Source organism: Drosophila willistoni, assembly GCF_018902025.1.
Source record: "Drosophila willistoni isolate 14030-0811.24 chromosome 2R unlocalized genomic scaffold, UCI_dwil_1.1 Seg167, whole genome shotgun sequence".
NCBI lineage: Eukaryota > Metazoa > Arthropoda > Insecta > Diptera > Drosophilidae > Drosophila > Drosophila willistoni.
The window spans coordinates 16,279,254-16,301,488 of NW_025814050.1; the positions used below are offsets into that span (position 1 = coordinate 16,279,254).

Below are 22,235 nucleotides of genomic sequence, written 5' to 3' on the forward strand. Positions count from 1 at the left end.
TGTTGAAAACTATGCAATGTAGGGTTGCAAAGCATTCGAAGTCATATGGTTCAACAAACATTGTTATTTTATTTTGCAATTTTTGTAGCTCATATCCATTTTTAAACGCATTTATATTTGTGTGCACAATATACAATGATCATTCTACTTTTCGTCTACAGGTTTTACCATGAATAAAACCGATAATTGTTCTTTTTGAATTAATCGATTTTTCGCGGGTGGTTTTAGGGTTTGTTAAGAAATTCATATGTTTTTTTTACTGTGGGAGAGAATCGAGAAAAATAATATAAAATTTCATAATATAACAAATTTTTTTTTTCTTTTTGTAAAACAAATTTTAGCGACCATATAATGAATAAGGAAATTAAGGGATTGCATGTAAACGTAAATTTTTTACCGAATATAAAATTTAAGCTCAGAATATTAGAATTAAACCGAACTTCATCGATTTGTAAGTCGAAAATTATAAATAATAAATTGAACTCTGAATTAGTAAGATTTTATTCGAACAGTTTTTTTCAAATATGATACCAAACTAAAGGTAATTTCGGGATCATTTCAAGTAATAGAAATTTCTCTAAAGTAACGCAGTAATTAAATCGGAGAAATCCTTTAAAAGACAATTTTCTTCGATATGTTTCAGGGAGACAAGAGAAAAATAAACTTAAACATTAAAAGTAGACAATAAAAAACCTTTTTTTGTTGTTAACATTCATAATACATTTTTAATTACCATAGCTCCATTTGGTTTTTGTTTTTTCTTGTTGTTGCAACACAGACAAATAGTTTTTAGTTTTCGTTTCGTTTTTATCTTTGGTTGATAAGAGGTACAATTATGCATTTTGTTGGGCTACTTAGTTATTGCATTTGTAAGGGTCTTTAATGTATATATATATATAGTATTTTATATATAATAATTTATATAATATTATATAAGTTCATAATGTATTTAACATTTTTTTTATCAACACGCATTTGCAAAAAACATGAAATAAGTTAGTTCAAAGATTTAAAGTGAAAATATTTTTGGGGGTAAGAGGTTTTTAGAGGGGGAAACACAAAGAGATATATATATTTATGAATATATAAATTTGACGAATTCTCATTTTCAATTTTTACTAACAATAAAATATTTTTTTGTTGTTGTGAACTATAATTAAAATGATGTATGTATCAACATAGATAAGTATCATGTGTATTTATGTATATTTATATAAATATATGTATGGCTGGGTTTATAAGGACAACTTTTTCATTTTCCATTTCTGTTTTTCCATTCGTTTTTTTCCCTTTATAATTTTTTTTTCTTGATTTTATATATTTTTTATTTTGTTATTTTGCGCTACCGACTAATTATTGTTCGTCTTCTTGTGTGATTCGTGTTCATCGTCAATGATCTTGTTGTTGCCGATCCTGCGCCTGCCTCACTGCCTGGCGGGAAACTGTTAAACTTAAAAATAAAACTTGACTTGAAAATATCCTTATTATGCATTATGTAATGTATGTATATGTATATGACTAGCTTGAATGGGGGAATTCGTATAATAACCTAAGTTCCTTTTTTTTAGTTTTCTTTTCGTTAAAGGTTTTTGTTTTTGGTATTTCTGAAATTTTTCTTTGGTTTGCTTCGTAATCTCTTTTAATGGCAGTCAGCTTTAATCCTCTAGATTCCGGAAGGCTTGCTGGAGATCCTCATACAGCTGATCGTAATCCGCCTTGATCTTCTGTTCACCATCTTTAACTGGATCCTGCAAGAAAATATTATTGTATAAATAAAGTTTGGCAATTTAATAATCAGTCGACTTACCTTAAATTTCATTGAAGACAACTGATACATAATGCTACCCATTGATTCTCTAATGGTATTCCATGTAATTTTATTATCAGACTGAGCCGTCGATTCCACAGCGTGTCGTGCTGTTTCATAGAAGGCAAGAATATTCCTAAGCATGCCCACAGTCTTGTAGAAGGGACACACTCGATCGTATGGTGAATAGGAATTCTGTTGCAAGAAATCATCCTTGAGAAGCTTAGCCACTTCCAGAGTAACTTTATCGGTTTCGGCCAGCGACGCCTTGCCCACCAATTGAACAATTTCTGATAGATCCTCCTCTTCTTGCAAAATTTCCTTGACCTTAGTACGAAGTGGCACAAATTCGGGGAAGTTCTTGTCATAATATTCATCTAGAGCACGCATGTACTTTGAATAAGAGATAAGCCAATTGATGGAGGGGAAATGTTTGCGTTGGGCCAATTTCTTGTCCAAACCCCAGAACACCTGGACAATACCAAGAGTGGCAGAAGTGACGGGATCAGAGAAATCACCACCAGGTGGCGATACAGCTCCGACAATGGACACGGATCCCTCACGTTCAGGATTACCCAAGCACTTGACACGACCGGCTCGCTCGTAGAAGGTAGCTAAGCGTGCACCCAAATAAGCTGGATAACCCGAATCGGCAGGCATCTCAGCCAAACGGCCAGAAATTTCACGCAAGGCCTCAGCCCAACGCGATGTCGAATCAGCCATCATAGCCACATTGTAGCCCATATCGCGGAAGTATTCGGACAAGGTGATGCCAGTGTAAATGGAAGCTTCACGAGCTGCCACGGGCATGTTGGAGGTATTGGCCACCAAAGCTGTACGCTTCATAATGGACTCCGTAACACCATCAATTTCGCATGTCAATTCGGGGAAATCCCGCAATACCTCAGACATTTCATTGCCACGTTCGCCGCATCCCACATAGATAATGACATCCGAGTTGGAGTACTTGGATAGAGCCTAAAACCAAATTCTGGTTAGTTTGACTGGATGGTAAACATAATAAAGAGATCATACCTGTGAGATAACAGTCTTGCCGCAGCCGAAAGCACCGGGAATTGCAGTGGTACCACCCTGGACACAGGGAAACAGTGAATCCAATACACGTTGACCAGTGAACAGAGGATGATTGGCCGGGAGCTTCTCCGTTACGGGACGTGGTTGACGCACTGGCCACACCTGCAGCATAGTGTGTTTTGTGATCTCACCATCGAATTCCGTCTCTAAGACAATATCTTCGAGATTATAGTTGCCTGCTGGTGCAATATAGCGTACTGTGCCCTTGGCCCGAGGAGCCACAATCATACGTTGCTTAACCAAAGTGTTTTCATGGACCACACCATAAAGATCTCCTCCGGTTATGTGTGAACCCACGCGAACATTGAGAGGATTGAACTCCCACATCTCGGAACGAGATAAAGCTGGCGTATTTACACCCTTCGGTATATATATAGAGCTGGTCATTACACCGATATCCTTTAGAGGACGTTGGATACCGTCGAAAATGCTGCCCATGATGCCGGGACCCAATTCTACGGACAGAGGTTTGCCAGTACGCAAAACAGGATCTCCAACAGTGACTCCCGATGTTTCCTCATACACTTGGATTGTGGCCATGTCTCCTTCCAGACGGATAATCTCGCCAACTAGCTCGTAATAACCAACGCGAACCAGTTCGTACATGGCAGAGCCGGACATGGCCTCGGCGGTGACGACTATAGAGTAAAAAAAAATTGGGAAGAGGGAATGAAGAGTTAAGGGTCAGTCAGGTGAAGGACAAAGTTGACGTCTGGCCTCCTTACCCGGACCGGAGACGGCGTACACTCGACCATATTCGGATTCACGTTCCTCGTCTTTGAATTTCCTCAGGTTCGACATGCTTTGAGGTGATGTTTTGTTTTTCGAATCTATGTATTAACGGTTAAAATTCGTCTGCTAAAATTGCAATAAACAAAAACACATTTTTCGTTAGTTTTTCCTTTTTCACTTTTTTTTTTGGGGTCTAAATAGATGGCGCTGCGGGCCCCCAGTGAAAAGCTTCCACACGCACAGCTTCTCTCTCACTTACACAAACACACATAATTTACACCCCCGCCAATGCACAACATCGATTTTTCCTACACCACGATTTTCCTTTCATTTTCATCACTCACTACAGCTGAAAAGTCATTTTAAATTCTAATTTGATTTTCCCTCGTTAATATTTCGTTACTTTACAACTCTGGCTTGAAGTCTATCTTGAAATTTGATTGGAACTGTCATTAAATTTATATTTAAATAGAATTTGTTTGGGGCTGCTCCAAGGAAAATTGCTTTACTCACATTTTTTGTGGCAGGCTCTTATGAAAACTCTCAGCGGACTGAGTTTTCCCAAAAACAAATCGATATTCGGAAAATTTTTTATGATATCGATAGGTGCAGTGTTGGTAATCGATGTGATTCTGTTAGGGATGTCAGGTCCAGCCACGAAAATTGTAATAGAAAATCAGGATTGAATATTGTGGAATATATAGTTAGCATTCCAATTTAGTGAAAAACATATTCAAAAAAAGGAAAACATTTGAAGATATATAATAGAAACATATACATATGTTGAAAATGTTTTTTTTAAAGCGTGCATATAATTTGTATCACGTCGTGATATTTTCGTGACTTCTTATCACGTTAAAATGCCATGCAATTTCTCAGCGCTTCTAGCGGAAGATCCATTTGCTTTTTTCCATGAATTTAGCCCAATTTACCTCAACCTCGCTAAATAAATAGATTTTGCGTTTTTAAAGGTTTGAAAAACCTGTAAAAATGTGAAAACTGCAAGTGTAAGCCGTCAATAAGTGCAACCCCAGCCACATACATAACCCAAGAGTCTCCTAAATACGACATCCATTGGATTGAACGCAACAGCAGATGCACCTGCACCTGCTTCTACTTTTTACCTTAAAATCTAAGTGAGACAACCCATCATGTCGACCTCATCGTCGGTAGTGCAACAATTTGTAAACGGGCTTAAGTCCCGCAATCGCAATGTCCAGAACAAGGCTACACAGGATTTGTTCCTGTATTGCAAGACCGAATTGCGGGAGATGTCCCAGGAGGAGTTGGCCCAGTTCTTTGATGAATTCGATCACCATATATTTAATATGGTCAATGCAGCAGATATCAATGAGAAAAAAGGCGGAGCATTAGCCATGAGTGAGATTGGGAATGCAATTAATTAATTTGCGTTTACTTACCTACCTTTTTTTTGTTTCCACAGAGTGCCTCATTAGCAGTGATCACTGGACAACCAGGAATGGCATTTCACCATATTTAAATCGTCTCAGAGACCTGCTCCTGATCAATGATGTTTCAGTTATGGAGATTGCCGCCCGTTCACTAGTCAAACTGGCCAATATGCCGGGCTCCAAGGGTGTGGATTCCTTTGATTTTGATATTAAAAAAGCTTTCGAGATGCTAAGTGGTGATAGACAAGAGGTATAATAATGATAGACGATCAGACATGGCTGGCAATAAGGATTGTAATGACATTCAACGCACTTAATAATACTAAGATCCAACATATATTATCAATTCTAAATGTTCTTTTTTATTTTTCCAGTATCGCCGCCATGCTGCCGTCTTTATCCTGCGGGAGTTGGCCATTGCTTTGCCAACATATTTCTATCAACAAATTCTTACGTTCTTTGAACATATATTCAATGCAATTTTCGATCCGAAGCCGGCAATACGAAAATCTGCTGCCGAGGCATTGTGTGCCGCTCTTATTGTCACTGCTCAGCGAGAGAATACCAAACAGTCCAGTGAACCACAATGGTATCAAATGTGCTACGATGAGGCGAATTATCATTTTCAATATGATTCGGGAGGTGCCAAGGAGCAGAAAGGAATGACTCGAGATGACCGCATCCATGGCAGTCTAATTGTGTTCAATGAGCTCTTTCGTTGTGCCAATTCTAGTTGGGAGCGTCGATATAACTCACTCAAAACGCTGTTCCCCAAACCGCATAGCAACAAATTCCTGGAAGCCGGCACCTCTTCAACGGTGAGCGCGCAGTTGACTACAATTGTACCACGGATAAAGGTACCCTTTATCGATAAGCTGGGGACTGGCACACAGATGCATCTGGAGCATAGCGAGCAACATAATGGAATGTCCAATAAATTTTCCAGTGTAAGTGGCGGCTCTATGTATATGTTACCATCAACAAAATCGTTTTTGTTCTTTTTTTGTTAAATTCTCCATCTCATAAACGTTTTTCACTCTTTTTTTAGCAAAACGTCGTTGAATCAGCCTATGCCCATGAGATTCTAGCAGAGCACTATGTGACCATCTGTGACAATGTGTTCGAGCAGTGTTTCTCGAAATCGCCATATGTGCAACAAGGACTACTGCAGATCCTTCCACGCTTGGCTGCCTTCAATCGAGAGGTCTTTGTGCAGAAATATTTGCGAAGATGTGTTTCCTACCTCATGAATACATTGCCAGGAAAAGGGAAGGATCGAACTGTTGCCCACATAACCATGGGATACATCGCTGTGGCGGTGGAGCGGGACATTGAGGAACATCTGAAGCCCATTATGGCCACCATTAAAGTGGCCCTGCCAGCTAAAGATTTGGCCAGCAAGCGTAAATTGCCTGTTGATCCGGCCGTGTTTGCATGCATCACTCTGCTAGCTCATGCAGTGAAATCAGAAATAGCCGACGACGTTAAAGATATCCTGGAGCAAATGTTTTACACTGGCCTTTCGCCGGCGTTGACAGTTTGCTTGCGTGAACTGGCCGAAAATGTGCCTCAGCTGAAACCAAGGATTACCGAGGGTCTAATCGGAGTCCTCTATCAGGTGCTGATGAATAAGCCGGCCGCCATACCCTACGCCGTCATGACTCCCATAGCTATTGATGCTTCACTTATGCTACAAACCACGGATACTTCCACCATAGTCCTGGCCCTCAAGACTCTAGGGACGTTTAATTTCGAAGAGCAGAATATGTTGGATTTCGTAAGAAGGTAACGAAAAGGGAACCCATTTTAATACGGACTGAATTCTAATTTTTTTTTCGTATCGTTTTTAGATGCGCGGACTTTTTTATAGTGCATGAACAGCAGGAGATACGCCTGGAGGCTGTACAGTCATGTACACGCCTTCTGAAACTGGCTGTTCAGGCAGCCGATTCCATGGAGAACTCCAAGACTTTGAGCGACACTGTGTCGCATGTGATTGAACGTCTACTTATGGTGGCCATCACCGATATGGATTGCAACGTTCGAATACGGATCCTGCGATCGCTCGACGAGACTTTTGATGCGAAACTAGCTCAGCCAGAGTCCTTGAATTCGCTGTTTATCACTCTGCATGATGAGATCTTTGAGATACGGGAACTGGCCATGGTCACCATTGGCCGTTTATCCTCCATGAACCCAGCCTATGTGATGCCGAAGCTGAGGACCACCATGATCGAGTTACTCACCGACTTGAAATACTCCGGAATGAGTCGAAACAAAGAACAAAGTGCTAGAATGTTGGATCATTTGGTTATCAGTACACCACGATTGATATCTTCGTACATGAATCCCATATTGAAGGCTTTGGTGCCCAAACTACATGAACCGGAGTCCAATCAGGGTGTGATCCTGAATGTCCTGAGAACGATAGGAGATTTGGCTGAGGTAAATGGAGGCTGCAATGAGATGGAACTGTGGGCTGATGAGCTGCTGTCGATTCTGCTCGAAATGTTGGGTGATGCTGGTAGTCCGGACAAACGTGGTGTGGCCCTTTGGACTTTGGGTCAACTGATTAGTGCCACGGGTCGAGTAGTAACCCCATATCACAAATATCCTGTCCTCATTGACATTTTGATTAATTTTCTAAAAACCGAGCAAAGGAAATCGATACGCCGGGAAACGATTCGAGTCTTGGGATTGCTGGGAGCCATGGATCCGTACAAACACAAAATGAACAAAGGCCTGATAGACAGCCAAAAGGATAATGTATTGATAGCCTATTCCGATGGCAAAGTGGATGAAAATCAGGATATATCAACAGCTGAGCTGCTGGTGAACATGGGCAATGCGTTGGATGAATACTATCCAGCTGTGGCCATTGCCGCACTGATGCGTATTCTGCGAGATCCCACCCTAAGTGCCTACCACACCAGTGTGGTGCAGGCTGTAACCTTTATATTCCAATCGTTGGGCATCAAGTGTGTTCCGTACTTGGCGCAGGTTCTGCCGAATCTTTTGGACAATGTGCGAACGGCGGATAACAAGCTTCGAGAGTTTCTATTCCAACAATTGGCTATATTGGTGGCCTTTGTCAAGCTTCATATTATCAGCTATATGGGAGACATTTTCAAGTTGATCAAGGAATTCTGGACAATAAACACCCCACTGCAATCCACACTAATCAATCTGATAGAACAAATCGCTGTGGCTTTGGGCTGCGAGTTCCGGGATTATCTAGCCCAATTAATACCCCAGATATTGAGGGTACTTCATCACGATAATTCCAAGGATCGGATAGTAACCCGAAAACTGCTACAGGCCCTTCAGAAATTCGGGAGCACGTTGGGCTATTACTTGCCGCTGATAATTCCTCCGATAGTGAAGCTATTCGACTCACCGTATGTGCCGAAGCAGGTGTCAATGGTGGCCCTGGAGACGATCAATAATCTGGCTTGTCAACTGGACTTTACGGATTTCTCTTCCCGAATCATTCATCCGTTGGTGAGGGTGTTAGATACGGAGCCAGAACTCCGGGAGCAGGCCATGATTACACTACGCTCTTTGGTGAAACAGTTGGGCAAAAAATATTTGGTCTTTGTGCCCATGGTGCAGCGCACCCTGACTAAACACCGTATCGTGGATGGCGAATATGAGAAACTGTTGACGCGTCTACAATCCCAAAGCACTTTGGTGGAAGAATTTGGACTGCGGCAAACCAAGATTAAGAAGAACGAGCCATTCATGCCCGATAGAGGCAATATCAGCAGCACCAATTTGAAGGTCTGTCGGACAGACCAACTTCGATCTGCTTGGCAGGTCACTCGCCGAGTATCCAAAGATGATTGGATTGAGTGGCTTAAACGTTTGTCTATTGGCCTTCTGAAGGAGTCTCCGTCGCATGCATTGCGAGCCTGCTGTAACCTGGCCCAGGATTATGACACTTTGCTAAGGGATTTGTTCAATGCTGCCTTCATTTCCTGCTGGACAGAATTGTCAGCTGAGCATAAAAATGAGCTTACCCAATCGTTGATCCAAGCCCTGCAGGTCACCGATATGCCAGAGATAACCCAGACCATTTTGAATCTGGCGGAGTTCATGGAGCATTGCGACCGCGATCCCATACCAATTGAAACCAAGCTATTAGGAACCCGCGCCATGGCCTGCAGGGCCTATGCCAAGGCTTTGCGATACAAGGAAGAGGAGTTCCTTCTACGGGAAGATCCTCAGGTTTTCGAGTCCTTGATTTTGATCAACAACAAACTGCAACAAAGGGAAGCTGCAGAAGGTCTCCTTACCACCTATCGTAACGCCGCCAACGAGCTTAATGTCCAGGGACGTTGGTACGAGAAGCTACACAACTGGGATCAGGCGTTGGAACACTATAAATACAGCTTGGGCCAAGATTCGTCCGACTTGGAGGCTCGCCTGGGCCACATGCGTTGCCTTGAGGCCTTGGGAGATTGGACAGAACTAAGCAATGTGACGAAACTTGAATGGGACACCTTCGGTTCAGAGGCCAGGGCGAGGGCCAGCCCGCTGGCTGCCGTAGCTGCTTGGGGTCTACAAGATTGGGAGGCCATGCAGGAGTATGTCCGTTGTATACCAGTGGACACGCAAGATGGTAGCTATTATCGTGCCGTTCTAGCCGTGCATCACGATGATTACGAAACCGCCCAGAGATTAATTGATGAAACCAGAGATTTGCTGGACACTGAACTGACCTCCATGGCCGGCGAGTCCTACGAACGGGCCTACGGAGCAATGGTATGCGTCCAAATGTTGGCGGAACTTGAGGAGGTCATACAATACAAACTGATACCCGAGAGACGAGAACCCCTAAAGGCCATGTGGTGGAAACGTTTGCAGGGGGGCCAAAGGCTGGTGGAAGATTGGCGCCGGATTATCCAGGTGCATTCTTTGGTTGTGAAGCCACACGAGGATATACACACCTGGCTGAAATATGCGTCACTGTGCCGCAAATCCGGTTCACTGCATTTATCGCACAAGACTCTTGTGATGCTACTCGGAACAGATCCTAAACTGGCACCGAAGGAATCTTTGCCCTGCCATCAGCCACAAGTAACCTATGCCTATACCAAATATATGGCTGCATCGGATCAATTGCCTCAAGCTTATGAGCAATTGCGTCGGTTTGTCAACACTTACAATGCGCAATTGCCGCCGGAGGCTCTGAATCAACAGGATCAGCGGTTGATGGCCAGGTGCTATCTTCGCCTAGCCACCTGGCAGAATAAGTTGCAGGAACCGGTGGTGAAGGATGCCATACAAAAGGCTCTGGATTACTATGAAAAGGCCACCACGTATGACCCCAATTGGTACAAAGCTTGGCATTTGTGGGCCTACATGAATTTCAAGGTGGTTCAAGGGCAGAAGCAGAGCCTGGATAAGCAGCAACATCAACCACAACCTCTGCAAAGCTTGGGCCTGAACTTGGGATTGGGTGGTGGCATGGATAGTGAGCATTTTATTATCCAACAATACGCAGTGCCAGCTGTGCAAGGATTTTTCCGCTCCATCAGTCTGATCAAGGGCAATTCTCTGCAGGATACTTTACGGCTGCTCACTTTGTGGTTTGATTATGGTCATCATGCCGAGGTTTACGAGGCGTTGCTCTCTGGCATGAAGCTGATAGAGATTAATACGTGGCTCCAGGTCATACCTCAGTTGATTGCACGCATTGATACACACAGGAAGCTCGTGGGACAACTTATCCATCAGCTTCTGATGGATATAGGAAAGAATCATCCTCAAGCTTTGGTCTATCCGTTGACGGTGGCTTCCAAATCGGCATCATTGGCCAGAAAGAATGCTGCTTTCAAGATTTTGGACTCCATGAGAAAGCATTCTCCCATTTTGGTCGAGCAGGCGGTAATGTGCAGCGAGGAACTTATTAGAGTTGCCATTCTATGGCACGAGCAGTGGCATGAGGGATTAGAAGAAGCGTCGCGCCTGTATTTCGGTGATCACAATGTGAAAGGTATGTTCGAAATCCTTGAGCCTTTGCATGGCATGTTGGATCGTGGTCCACAAACTCTTAAGGAGACATCCTTCTCGCAAGCCTATGGACGTGAGCTAACCGAGGCCTATGAGTGGACACAGCGATACAAGACTTCAGCAGTGCTAATGGATCTAGATCGCGCCTGGGACATTTACTATCATGTATTCCAAAAGATAAGCAGACAACTGCCACAGCTCACATCATTGGAATTGCCTTATGTGTCGCCCAAATTGATGACCTGCAAGGATTTGGAACTAGCTGTACCGGGCTCCTATAATCCGGGCCAAGAATTGATACGTATAAGTTTCATTAAGACCAATCTTCAAGTGATCACTTCCAAACAGAGGCCCAGGAAACTTTGCATTAGAGGATCCAACGGTAAGGATTACATGTACTTGTTAAAGGGACACGAGGATCTGCGACAGGATGAGCGTGTAATGCAACTATTCTCGTTGGTCAACACGTTATTGCTGGACGATCCGGATACCTTCCGTCGTAATTTGGCCATCCAAAGATACGCAGTAATCCCGCTAAGTACAAATTCCGGTTTAATCGGCTGGGTGCCACACTGTGATACGTTGCACACGCTGATCCGTGATTATAGGGACAAAAAGAAAGTGCCACTAAATCAAGAACATCGAACTATGCTCAATTTCGCACCGGATTATGATCATCTCACACTCATGCAGAAGGTTGAAGTGTTTGAGTATGCTTTGGGTCAAACCCAGGGCGATGATTTGGCCAAATTGCTATGGCTAAAGAGTCCCTCGTCAGAGCTTTGGTTCGAGAGACGCAATAATTACACTCGTTCGCTGGCTGTCATGTCCATGGTGGGCTACATCCTAGGACTGGGTGATCGGCATCCTTCCAATTTGATGTTGGATCGTATGAGTGGTAAAATTTTGCATATAGATTTCGGTGATTGCTTTGAGGTAGCCATGACACGTGAGAAATTTCCTGAAAAGATTCCCTTCCGTCTTACTCGTATGCTGATTAAGGCAATGGAGGTTACTGGAATTGAAGGTACTTATCGAAGAACCTGTGAGAGTGTGATGCTAGTGCTTAGACGAAATAAGGACTCTTTAATGGCTGTGCTTGAAGCATTCGTATATGATCCTTTGCTCAACTGGCGTCTCTTGGATGTGGACAAGAAAGGTAATGATAACAATGGACCAAACGGTGGAGCCCCAGGAGGTGTCAATGGCGGAGGAGGAGCTGCTGGTGGTACTTCATCTGGCCTGCAGTCAGGAAATAGTGCTGGCAGTTTAAGCAACTCTCTAGAAGAATCCTTGCCCATTGCCAAATCAAAAACATACGAGGCTCATCTTCAACAACAGGATGATGTGACCAATAGCAAAGCCAGCCAGGTCATTAAGCGGGTCAAGTGCAAGCTCACCGGCACGGATTTCCAGTCCCAAGGAAGCGGCAATGAACAGCAACAAGTGGAGATGCTCATCCAGCAGGCAACCAACAATGAAAACCTCTGTCAATGCTACATAGGCTGGTGTCCTTTCTGGTAACGAGATTAGCAACTAATATAAACTTAATAAAAATCTAAACAAAAACCTAAAACCCCAATCGTTAGGGCGTGAAGAAACTAGTTCATTAAGTCCAAGGAATAATATAAATATTTGTATAATTTATATTAGAAATACGTTTCATATACAATAAAATATATGTCTCCATATATAAAGAAAATTCACTTTGTAAGTCAATTTATGACAATGCTTACTCGTCCTTCCAGTCGGAAATACTCCTTTGGCCTATATTAGGTATAATCTTAAGGCTCTGGCTGGGGAAACTACTCCTGAGACCTCCCACAAAAAAGTCAAGAGCATCAGGATTGATTAAGCTTTCCACAAAATTCGGATGCAAGCACTCATAGGTTCAGCCGATGGACATACATTCGGAATCCCACATAGACCGAATGTGGTCGGATTTGCAGAAAACCTTATATCTGATAGGATGAGGGTTTGTCTGGTGAAAGCCAAGAGTTCATAGATTGTGCGTTTAGCCGCATCCCAAAGGGAGTTCAGTAGAACTCCAGGTACCTATGCCTGCAGTTGTTGCATTCTAGTAAGTTTAGTTTGTTCGCTTGAGATGCTGTAAGGGATTGAGACAAATTGGACACATACATATGTATGTATGTACTTCGAACATTTTTTTTTGGCCGGACCCTGATCTAGGTGCTGACCTCATACGGATACGGGCTTAATTTGTGCGGGGTGCGACACATTGTTACTTCTAAGCCTTGTAATCTGTAAAGTTCGCTGATCAGCAAAAAGTGCGATGCGTTTTCAGTGTTGCATAATGATGTCATAACAAAAGTGTTGGCAAATGTTGAATTAGCTTATGGGGAACTGTTTTTGAGACGAGTGAACAAAGGACATTATACTTTATATTGTAAGCTAATATGGCAAAACATTGATTGCATAAAATTATTTATCACAAAATTGTGACTAAAAGTTTATGCGGGAATCCCGCCAGATAGCCACAAAATTTCTCAGCGCCTCTAGCGCAAATTTTAAAGCGCCCCCTACTGGAACTTTTCATTAAAGTATTAGCTTATTTGAAATTTACCTCTAAAAGGCAAGAAAATGCATCCTGAATCCTGCATTGATAACAGTTTAAACAATTGATAGTGTCAGCGCAAGTCTAAGCGGTGAGTAAGTGCAACTTAAAAATAAGAGTTAAAACCTCAAAGTCTCCTTTCAGAATTGAATTTTATTGCAGTCAACGAAGCAGCAGATGCACTTGCATATGCATTTTGTTTTCACCTGCTGAGATCATAGAGTGTGTGTGAGTCATCATGTCTACTTTATCGTCAATAGTGCAACAATTTGTTAGCGGCCTTAAATCCCGTAATGGCAATATCCAAAACAAGACAACCCACGATTTGTTTCTGTATTGCAAGACCGAATTGCGGGAGATGTCCCAAGAAGAGTTGGCCCAGTTCTTTGATGAATTTGATCACCATATATTTAATATGGTCAATGCAGCAGATATCAATGAGAAAAAAGGCGGAGCGTTAGCCATGAGTGAGACCGGGAATGCAATTAATTAATTTGCGTTTACTTACCTACCTTTTTTTTGTTTCCACAGAGTGCCTCATTAGCAGTGATCACTGGACAACCAGGAATGGCATTTCACCATATTTAAATCGTCTCAGAGACCTGCTCCTGATCAATGATGTTTCAGTTATGGAGATTGCCGCCCGTTCACTAGTCAAACTGGCCAATATGCCGGGCTCCAAGGGTGTGGATTCCTTTGATTTTGATATTAAAAAAGCTTTCGAGATGCTAAGTGGTGATAGACAAGAGGTATAATAATGATAGACGATCAGACATGGCTGGCAATAAGGATTGTAATGACTGTAAAACTGTAAACGTTGATCCGTCATTCAACGCACTTAATAATACTAAGATCCAACATATATTATCAATTCTAAATGTTCTTTTTTATTTTTCCAGTATCGCCGACATGCTGCCGTCTTTATCCTGCGAGAATTGGCCATTGCTTTGCCAACATATTTCTATCAACAAATTCTTACGTTTTTTGAACATATATTTAATGCAATTTTCGATCCGAATCCGGCTATACGGGAATCTGCGGGCGAGGCCTTGCGTGCCGCTCTAGTTCTCACCGCTCAGCGAGAGAAAACCAAACAGACCAGTGAACCACAATGGTATAAAATCTGCCACGATGAGGCTGATTTGAAAACTGAATCGAATCAGAAAGGGACGACTAGAGATGGCCGCATCCATGGCAAACTCATTGTGTTGAATGAGCTTTTCCGCTGTGCCAATGCTGATTGGGAACATCGATACAACTCATTTGAAATTATGTTCCCCAAACCATATAGCCACAGATTCCCGCAGACCAGCAACTCAACTACAGTCAGTTCCCAGTTGACTGCAATTTTACCACGTCTTAAAGTGCTTTTCGTTGATATGCTATGTCTTGGCACAGAAAAGAATTTTAGGAATAATGACTACAAAAATGAAATCGTCACCAAATTCTCCAGTGTAAGTAGAAGTCAAAGAAATTTAACTATATGCACAGGCCCATTTTCGTGTAAAATCCTCATCATTTGCCCGGAAACGTTACTATATTTTCAGCCGGATCATTTACTTATTTTCACGCGCACTCTTCATATGTGAAAAGGCCTTTCACCTCATAAATATTCATCTTAGAATAACTTTCAGAACAATGTTTTTGAGTCAACCTACGCCCATGAGATACTAGCAGAGCACTATGTGACCATCTGTGACAATGTGTTCGAGCAGTGTTTCTCGAAATCGCCATATGTGCAACAAGGACTACTGCAGATCCTTCCACGCTTGGCTGCCTTCAATCGAGAGGTCTTTGTGCAGAAATATTTGCGAAGATGTGTTTCCTACCTCATGAATACATTGCCAGGAAAAGGGAAGGATCGGACTGTTGCCCACATAACCATGGGTTATATCGCTGTGGCGGTGGAGCGGGTCATTGAGGAGCATCTGAAGCCCATTATGGCCACCATTAAAGTGGCCCTGCCAGCTAAAGATTTGGCCAGCAAGCGTAAATTGCCTGTTGATCCGGCCGTGTTTGCATGCATCACTCTGCTAGCTCATGCAGTAAAATCAGAAATAGCCGACGACGTTAAAGATATCCTGGAGCAAATGTTTTACACTGGCCTTTCGCCGGCGTTGACAGTTTGCTTGCGTGAACTAGCCGAAAACGTGCCTCAGCTGAAACCAAGGATTACCGAGGGTCTAATCGGAGTCCTCTATCAGGTGCTGATGAATAAGCCGGCCGCCATACCCTACGCCGTCATGACTCCCATAGCTATTGATGCTTCACTTATGCTACAAACCACGGATACTGCCACCATAGTCCTGGCCCTCAAGACTCTGGGGACGTTTAATTTCGAAGAGCAGAATATGTTGGATTTCGTAAGAAGGTAACGAAAAGGGAACCCATTTTATTACGGACCGAATTCTACTTTATTTTTTGTTTATTTTTTAGATGTGCGGACTTTTTTATAGTGCATGAGCAGCAGGAGATACGCCTGGAGGCTGTACAGTCATGTACACGCCTTCTGAAACTGGCTGTTCAGGCAGCCGATTCCATGGAGAACTCCAAGACTTTGAGCGACACTGTGTCGCATGTGATTGAACGTCTACTTATGGTGGCCATCACCGATATGGATTGCAACGTTCGAATACGGATCCTGCGATCGCTCGACGAGACTTTTGATGCGAAACTAGCTCAGCCAGAGTCCTTGAATTCGCTGTTTATCACTCTGCATGATGAGATCTTTGAGATACGGGAACTGGCCATGGTCACCATTGGCCGTTTATCCTCCATGAACCCAGCCTATGTGATGCCGAAGCTGAGGACCACCATGATCGAGTTACTCACCGACTTGAAATACTCCGGAATGAGTCGAAACAAAGAACAAAGTGCTAGAATGTTGGATCATTTGGTTATCAGTACACCACGATTGATATCTTCGTACATGAATCCCATATTGAAGGCTTTGGTGCCCAAACTACATGAACCGGAGTCAAATCAGGGTGTGATCCTGAATGTCCTGAGAACGATAGGAGATTTGGCTGAGGTAAATGGAGGCTGCAATGAGATGGAACTGTGGGCTGATGAGCTGCTGTCGATTCTTCTCGAAATGTTGGGTGATGCTGGTAGTCCGGACAAACGTGGTGTGGCCCTTTGGACTTTGGGTCAACTGATTAGTGCCACGGGTCGAGTAGTAACCCCATATCACAAATATCCTGTCCTCATTGACATTTTGATTAATTTTCTAAAAACCGAGCAAAGGAAATCGATACGCCGGGAAACGATTCGAGTCTTGGGATTGCTGGGAGCCATGGATCCGTACAAACACAAAATGAACAAAGGCCTGATAGACAGCCAAAAGGATAATGTATTGATAGCCTATTCCGATGGCAAAGTGGATGAAAATCAGGATATATCAACAGCTGAGCTGCTGGTGAACATGGGCAATGCGTTGGATGAATACTATCCAGCTGTGGCCATTGCCGCACTGATGCGTATTCTGCGAGATCCCACCCTAAGTGCCTACCACACCAGTGTGGTGCAGGCTGTAACCTTTATATTCCAATCGTTGGGCATCAAGTGTGTTCCGTACTTGGCGCAGGTTCTGCCGAATCTTTTGGACAATGTGCGAACGGCGGATAACAAGCTTCGAGAGTTTCTATTCCAACAATTGGCTATATTGGTGGCCTTTGTCAAGCTTCATATTATCAGCTATATGGGAGATATATTCAAGTTGATCAAGGAATTCTGGACAATAAACACCCCACTGCAATCCACACTAATCAATTTGATAGAACAAATTGCTGTGGCTTTGGGATGCGAGTTCCGGGATTATCTAGCCCAATTAATACCCCAGATATTGAGGGTGCTTCATCACGATAATTCCAAGGATCGGATAGTCACCCGAAAACTGCTACAGGCCCTTCAGAAATTCGGGAGCACGTTGGACTATTACTTGCCGCTGATAATTCCTCCGATAGTGAAGCTATTCGACTCACCGTATGTGCCGAAGCAGGTGTCAATGGTGGCCCTGGAGACGATCAATAATCTGGCTTGTCAACTGGACTTTACGGATTTCTCTTCCCGAATCATTCATCCGTTGGTGAGGGTGTTAGATACGGAGCCAGAACTCCGGGAGCAGGCCATGATTACACTACGCTCCTTGGTGAAACAGTTGGGCAAAAAGTATTTGGTCTTTGTGCCCATGGTGCAGCGCACCTTAACTAAGCACCGAATCGTGGATGGAGAATATGAGAAGTTGTTGACGCGTCTACAATCCCAAAGCACTTTGGTGGAAGAGTTCGGACTGCGGCAAACCAAAATTAAGAAGAACGAACCCTTCATGCCCGACAGAGGCAATATCAGCAGCACCAATTTGAAGGTCTGTCGAACAGACCAACTTCGATCTGCTTGGCAGGTCACTCGCCGAGTATCCAAAGATGATTGGATTGAGTGGCTTAAACGTTTGTCTATTGGCCTTCTGAAGGAGTCTCCGTCGCATGCATTGCGAGCCTGCTGTAACCTGGCCCAGGATTATGACACTTTGCTAAGGGATTTGTTCAATGCTGCCTTCATTTCCTGCTGGACAGAATTGTCAGCTGAGCATAAAAATGAGCTTACCCAATCGTTGATCCAAGCCCTGCAGGTCACCGATATGCCAGAGATAACCCAGACCATTTTGAATCTGGCGGAGTTCATGGAGCATTGCGACCGCGATCCCATACCAATTGAAACCAAGCTATTAGGAACCCGCGCCATGGCCTGCAGGGCCTATGCCAAGGCTTTGCGATACAAGGAAGAAGAGTTTCTTCTACGAGAAGATCCTCAGGTTTTCGAGTCCTTGATTTTGATCAACAACAAACTGCAACAGAGAGAAGCTGCAGAAGGTCTCCTAACCACCTATCGTAACGCCGCCAACGAGCTTAATGTCCAGGGACGTTGGTACGAGAAACTACACAACTGGGATCAGGCATTGGAACACTATAAATACAGCTTGGGCCAAGATTCGTCCGACTTGGAGGCTCGTCTGGGCCACATGCGCTGCCTTGAGGCCTTGGGAGATTGGACAGAACTAAGCAATGTGACGAAACATGAATGGGACACCTTTGGTTCAGAGGCCAGGGCGAGGGCCAGCCCGCTGGCTGCCGTAGCTGCTTGGGGTCTACAAGATTGGGAGGCCATGCAGGAGTATGTCCGTTGCATACCAGTGGACACGCAAGATGGTAGCTATTATCGTGCCGTTCTAGCCGTGCATCATGATGATTACGAAACCGCCCAGAGATTAATTGATGAGACGAGAGATTTGCTGGACACTGAACTGACCTCCATGGCTGGCGAGTCCTACGAACGGGCCTACGGAGCAATGGTATGCGTCCAAATGTTGGCGGAACTTGAGGAGGTCATACAATACAAACTGATACCCGAGAGACGAGAACCCCTAAAGGCCATGTGGTGGAAACGTTTGCAGGGGGGCCAAAGGCTGGTGGAAGATTGGCGCCGGATTATCCAGGTGCATTCGTTGGTGGTGAAGCCACACGAGGATATACACACCTGGCTGAAATATGCCTCACTTTGCCGCAAATCCGGTTCACTGCATTTATCGCACAAGACTCTTGTGATGCTACTCGGAACAGATCCTAAACTGGCACCGAAGGAATCTTTGCCCTGCCATCAGCCACAAGTAACCTATGCCTATACCAAATATATGGCTGCATCGGATCAATTGCCTCAAGCTTATGAGCAATTGCGTCGGTTTGTCAACACTTACAATGCGCAATTGCCGCCGGAGGCTCTGAATCAACAGGATCAGCGGTTGATGGCCAGGTGCTATCTTCGCCTAGCCACCTGGCAGAATAAGTTGCAGGAACCGGTGGTGAAGGATGCCATACAAAAGGCTCTGGATTACTATGAAAAGGCCACCACGTATGACCCCAATTGGTACAAAGCTTGGCATTTGTGGGCCTACATGAATTTCAAGGTGGTTCAAGGGCAGAAGCAGAGCCTGGATAAGCAGCAACATCAACCACAACCTCTGCAAAGCTTGGGCCTGAACTTGGGATTGGGTGGTGGCATGGATAGTGAGCATTTTATTATCCAACAATACGCAGTGCCAGCTGTGCAAGGATTTTTCCGCTCCATCAGTCTGATCAAGGGCAATTCTCTGCAGGATACTTTACGGCTGCTCACTTTGTGGTTTGATTATGGTCATCATGCCGAGGTTTACGAGGCGTTGCTCTCTGGCATGAAGCTGATAGAGATTAATACGTGGCTCCAGGTCATACCTCAGTTGATTGCACGCATTGATACACACAGGAAGCTCGTGGGACAACTTATCCATCAGCTTCTGATGGATATAGGAAAGAATCATCCTCAAGCTTTGGTCTATCCGTTGACGGTGGCTTCCAAATCGGCATCATTGGCCAGAAAGAATGCTGCTTTCAAGATTTTGGACTCCATGAGAAAGCATTCTCCCATTTTGGTCGAGCAGGCGGTAATGTGCAGCGAGGAACTTATTAGAGTTGCCATTCTATGGAACGAGCAGTGGCATAAGGGATTGGAGGTGGCTTCGCGTCTATATTTTGTTGATCAGAATATAAAAGAAATGATCGATGTACTGGATGAATTGCATGCCATGCTGGATCGTGGTCCAGAAACACCTGAAGAGATCTCATTTACGCAAACGTTTGGAGAAGACCTAGCCGAGGCCTGTGAATGGATACAGCAATACAAGATTTCAGGAGTGCAAACAGATCTAGATAATGCCTGGAATATATACAAATATGTGTACTGGAATACAGAACCTAACCAGTTGTCGTCATTTGAATTGTCCCATGTGTCGCCTAAATTGTTGAGCTGCAAGGATTTGGAGTTAGCCGTACCAGGCTCATATCATCCAGGGCACGAGTTAATACGCATAAATTGTGTTAGCTCTGATCTTCAGGTAATCAAATCTAAGCAGCGACCCAAACGACTCTCCATTAAAGGCTCAAATGGCAAGTATTACAGGTATTTGCTAAAGGCACACGATGATCTCCGTCTCGATGAGCGTGCAATGCAGTTGTTCTCATTGATCAACACATTGCTGCTGACCAATCCGGATACCTTTCGTCATAATTTGACCATTCAAAGATATGCAGTGATTCCGCTAAGTACAAATTCTGGTCTAATTGGCCTGGTTCCACATTGTGATACGCTTCATCGGCTGATCTCCGATTATAGGGAAAGAAAAGGAGAGCAACTGAATCAAGAACTTTCCACTATTTACAAATTTGCACCAGATTATGATCGCCTCACAGTAATGCAAAAGGTCGAAGTGTTTGAATATACTTTGAGCCGTTTCTCTGGCAATGATTTGGCCAAATTGCTATGGCTGAAAAGTCCCTCAACGGAACACTGGTTCGAGAGGCGCAATAATTACACTCGTTCGCTGGCTGTCATGTCCATGGTGGGATACATCTTAGGACTGGGTGATCGGCATCCTTCTAATTTAATGTTAGATCGTATGAATGGAAAAATTTTACATATAGATTTCGGTGACTGCTTCGAGGTGGCCATGTTAAGAGAGGCAGTTCCAGAGAAAGTTCCTTTTCGTCTCACCCGTATGCTGATCAAGGCCATGGAGGTCACTGGCATAGAGGGCACCTATCGCAGAACTTGTGAAAGTGTCATGGTGGTCCTCAGACGCAACAAGGACTCTCTAATGGCAGTGCTCGAAGCTTTCGTCTATGATCCTCTGCTGAATGATAGTCTGTTTGTTGTGAATAGAAGGGTTCCTGAGAACAATTGGTCAAATGCCGGAGGTTTCACTGAAGATGGAGCAGGAGGAGGTGCTAACACTGAGAATAGATCAATTAGTGTGGAGTCTCCAATCCAACAGGAAGCTGATACCAAGGCTAGCCAAATTATTAAACGTGTCGATAGCAAACTTACTGGCACCGATTTTGAAAACCAAGGACCAGTCAATGAGCAGCAACAAGTAGATCTCCTTATACAGCAGGCAACCAACAATGAGAACCTCTGCCAGGGCCACATTGGCTGGTGTCCATTCTGGTAATCAAATTATCTATATAGAACAAATGATACCTCAAAAAGTAATCTAAAATCTAATTCATTTCGAAATGAATTGAGCGAATACTATTGAAAACTGAATGTGAATGCCTAAGTAAATAATCGAATAAATTGAAAGAGACAAGTCAAAAGACAAGTTCTCCTTGTGATAACAATAAATATAACTAAATTCGGCTTGCTATTATAATACTTTAAAAAACCTAGACAAATTTTGCAAGCCACAAAATCGGCTTCATTTTTTATACTATTACATTTTTTGGGTATTATAATTGTTGACGGGTAACTGAAATTTTGAAATAATATACAAAATATATATCATTTACATATTATATAAAAAAGTGAATCTTTTTATTTATGTATCCAAATTGCAATTATGAAATTTCCAAAAATTGTTTTGTAAGTAATTATGTACAGGGAGAGGGGGGTAAGCGACATTTGCGAATTGAAACAAAGTTTTGAAATAAACCCGAAAAAAGGCTATGCTAACTTTGGCTATGCCGATATTTCTATATCTCTGCAGCATTATAAAGCAATTTAGATACAATTT

At 43.4% G+C, this 22,235-nt stretch overlaps 3 protein-coding genes across 3 annotated transcripts; 2 read left to right on the forward strand and 1 right to left on the reverse strand.

Annotated features, from left to right (window-relative positions):
- Window positions 1–1,008: 1,008 nt before the first annotated feature.
- LOC6642550 (V-type proton ATPase catalytic subunit A) lies at window positions 1,009–4,195 on the reverse strand. The gene is made up of 5 exons (XM_023175826.2): window positions 4,148–4,195; window positions 3,628–3,760; window positions 2,843–3,540; window positions 1,808–2,785; window positions 1,009–1,748 (listed from the first exon to the last, which is right to left on the reverse strand). The coding sequence occupies exons 2-5, from the start codon at window positions 3,701–3,703 to the stop codon at window positions 1,656–1,658; spliced, it is 1,845 nt and encodes a 614-aa protein (XP_023031594.1). The 5' UTR covers window positions 3,704–3,760; window positions 4,148–4,195; the 3' UTR covers window positions 1,009–1,655.
- A 263-nt stretch (window positions 4,196–4,458) lies between these two features.
- Window positions 4,459–12,714, forward strand: LOC6642343 (serine/threonine-protein kinase Tor). Its single transcript, XM_047010850.1, has 5 exons — window positions 4,459–5,014; window positions 5,079–5,296; window positions 5,421–5,993; window positions 6,095–6,831; window positions 6,897–12,714. Exons 1-5 carry the CDS (start codon window positions 4,786–4,788, stop codon window positions 12,583–12,585), a joined length of 7,446 nt encoding a protein of 2,481 aa, XP_046866806.1. The 5' UTR covers window positions 4,459–4,785; the 3' UTR covers window positions 12,586–12,714.
- Window positions 12,715–13,859: 1,145 nt separating this feature from the next.
- On the forward strand, window positions 13,860–21,965 carry LOC124460213 (serine/threonine-protein kinase Tor-like). The gene is made up of 5 exons (XM_047010666.1): window positions 13,860–14,103; window positions 14,168–14,385; window positions 14,536–15,090; window positions 15,259–16,007; window positions 16,073–21,965. The coding sequence occupies exons 1-5, from the start codon at window positions 13,875–13,877 to the stop codon at window positions 21,672–21,674; spliced, it is 7,353 nt and encodes a 2,450-aa protein (XP_046866622.1). The 5' UTR covers window positions 13,860–13,874; the 3' UTR covers window positions 21,675–21,965.
- Window positions 21,966–22,235: the final 270 nt, after the last annotated feature.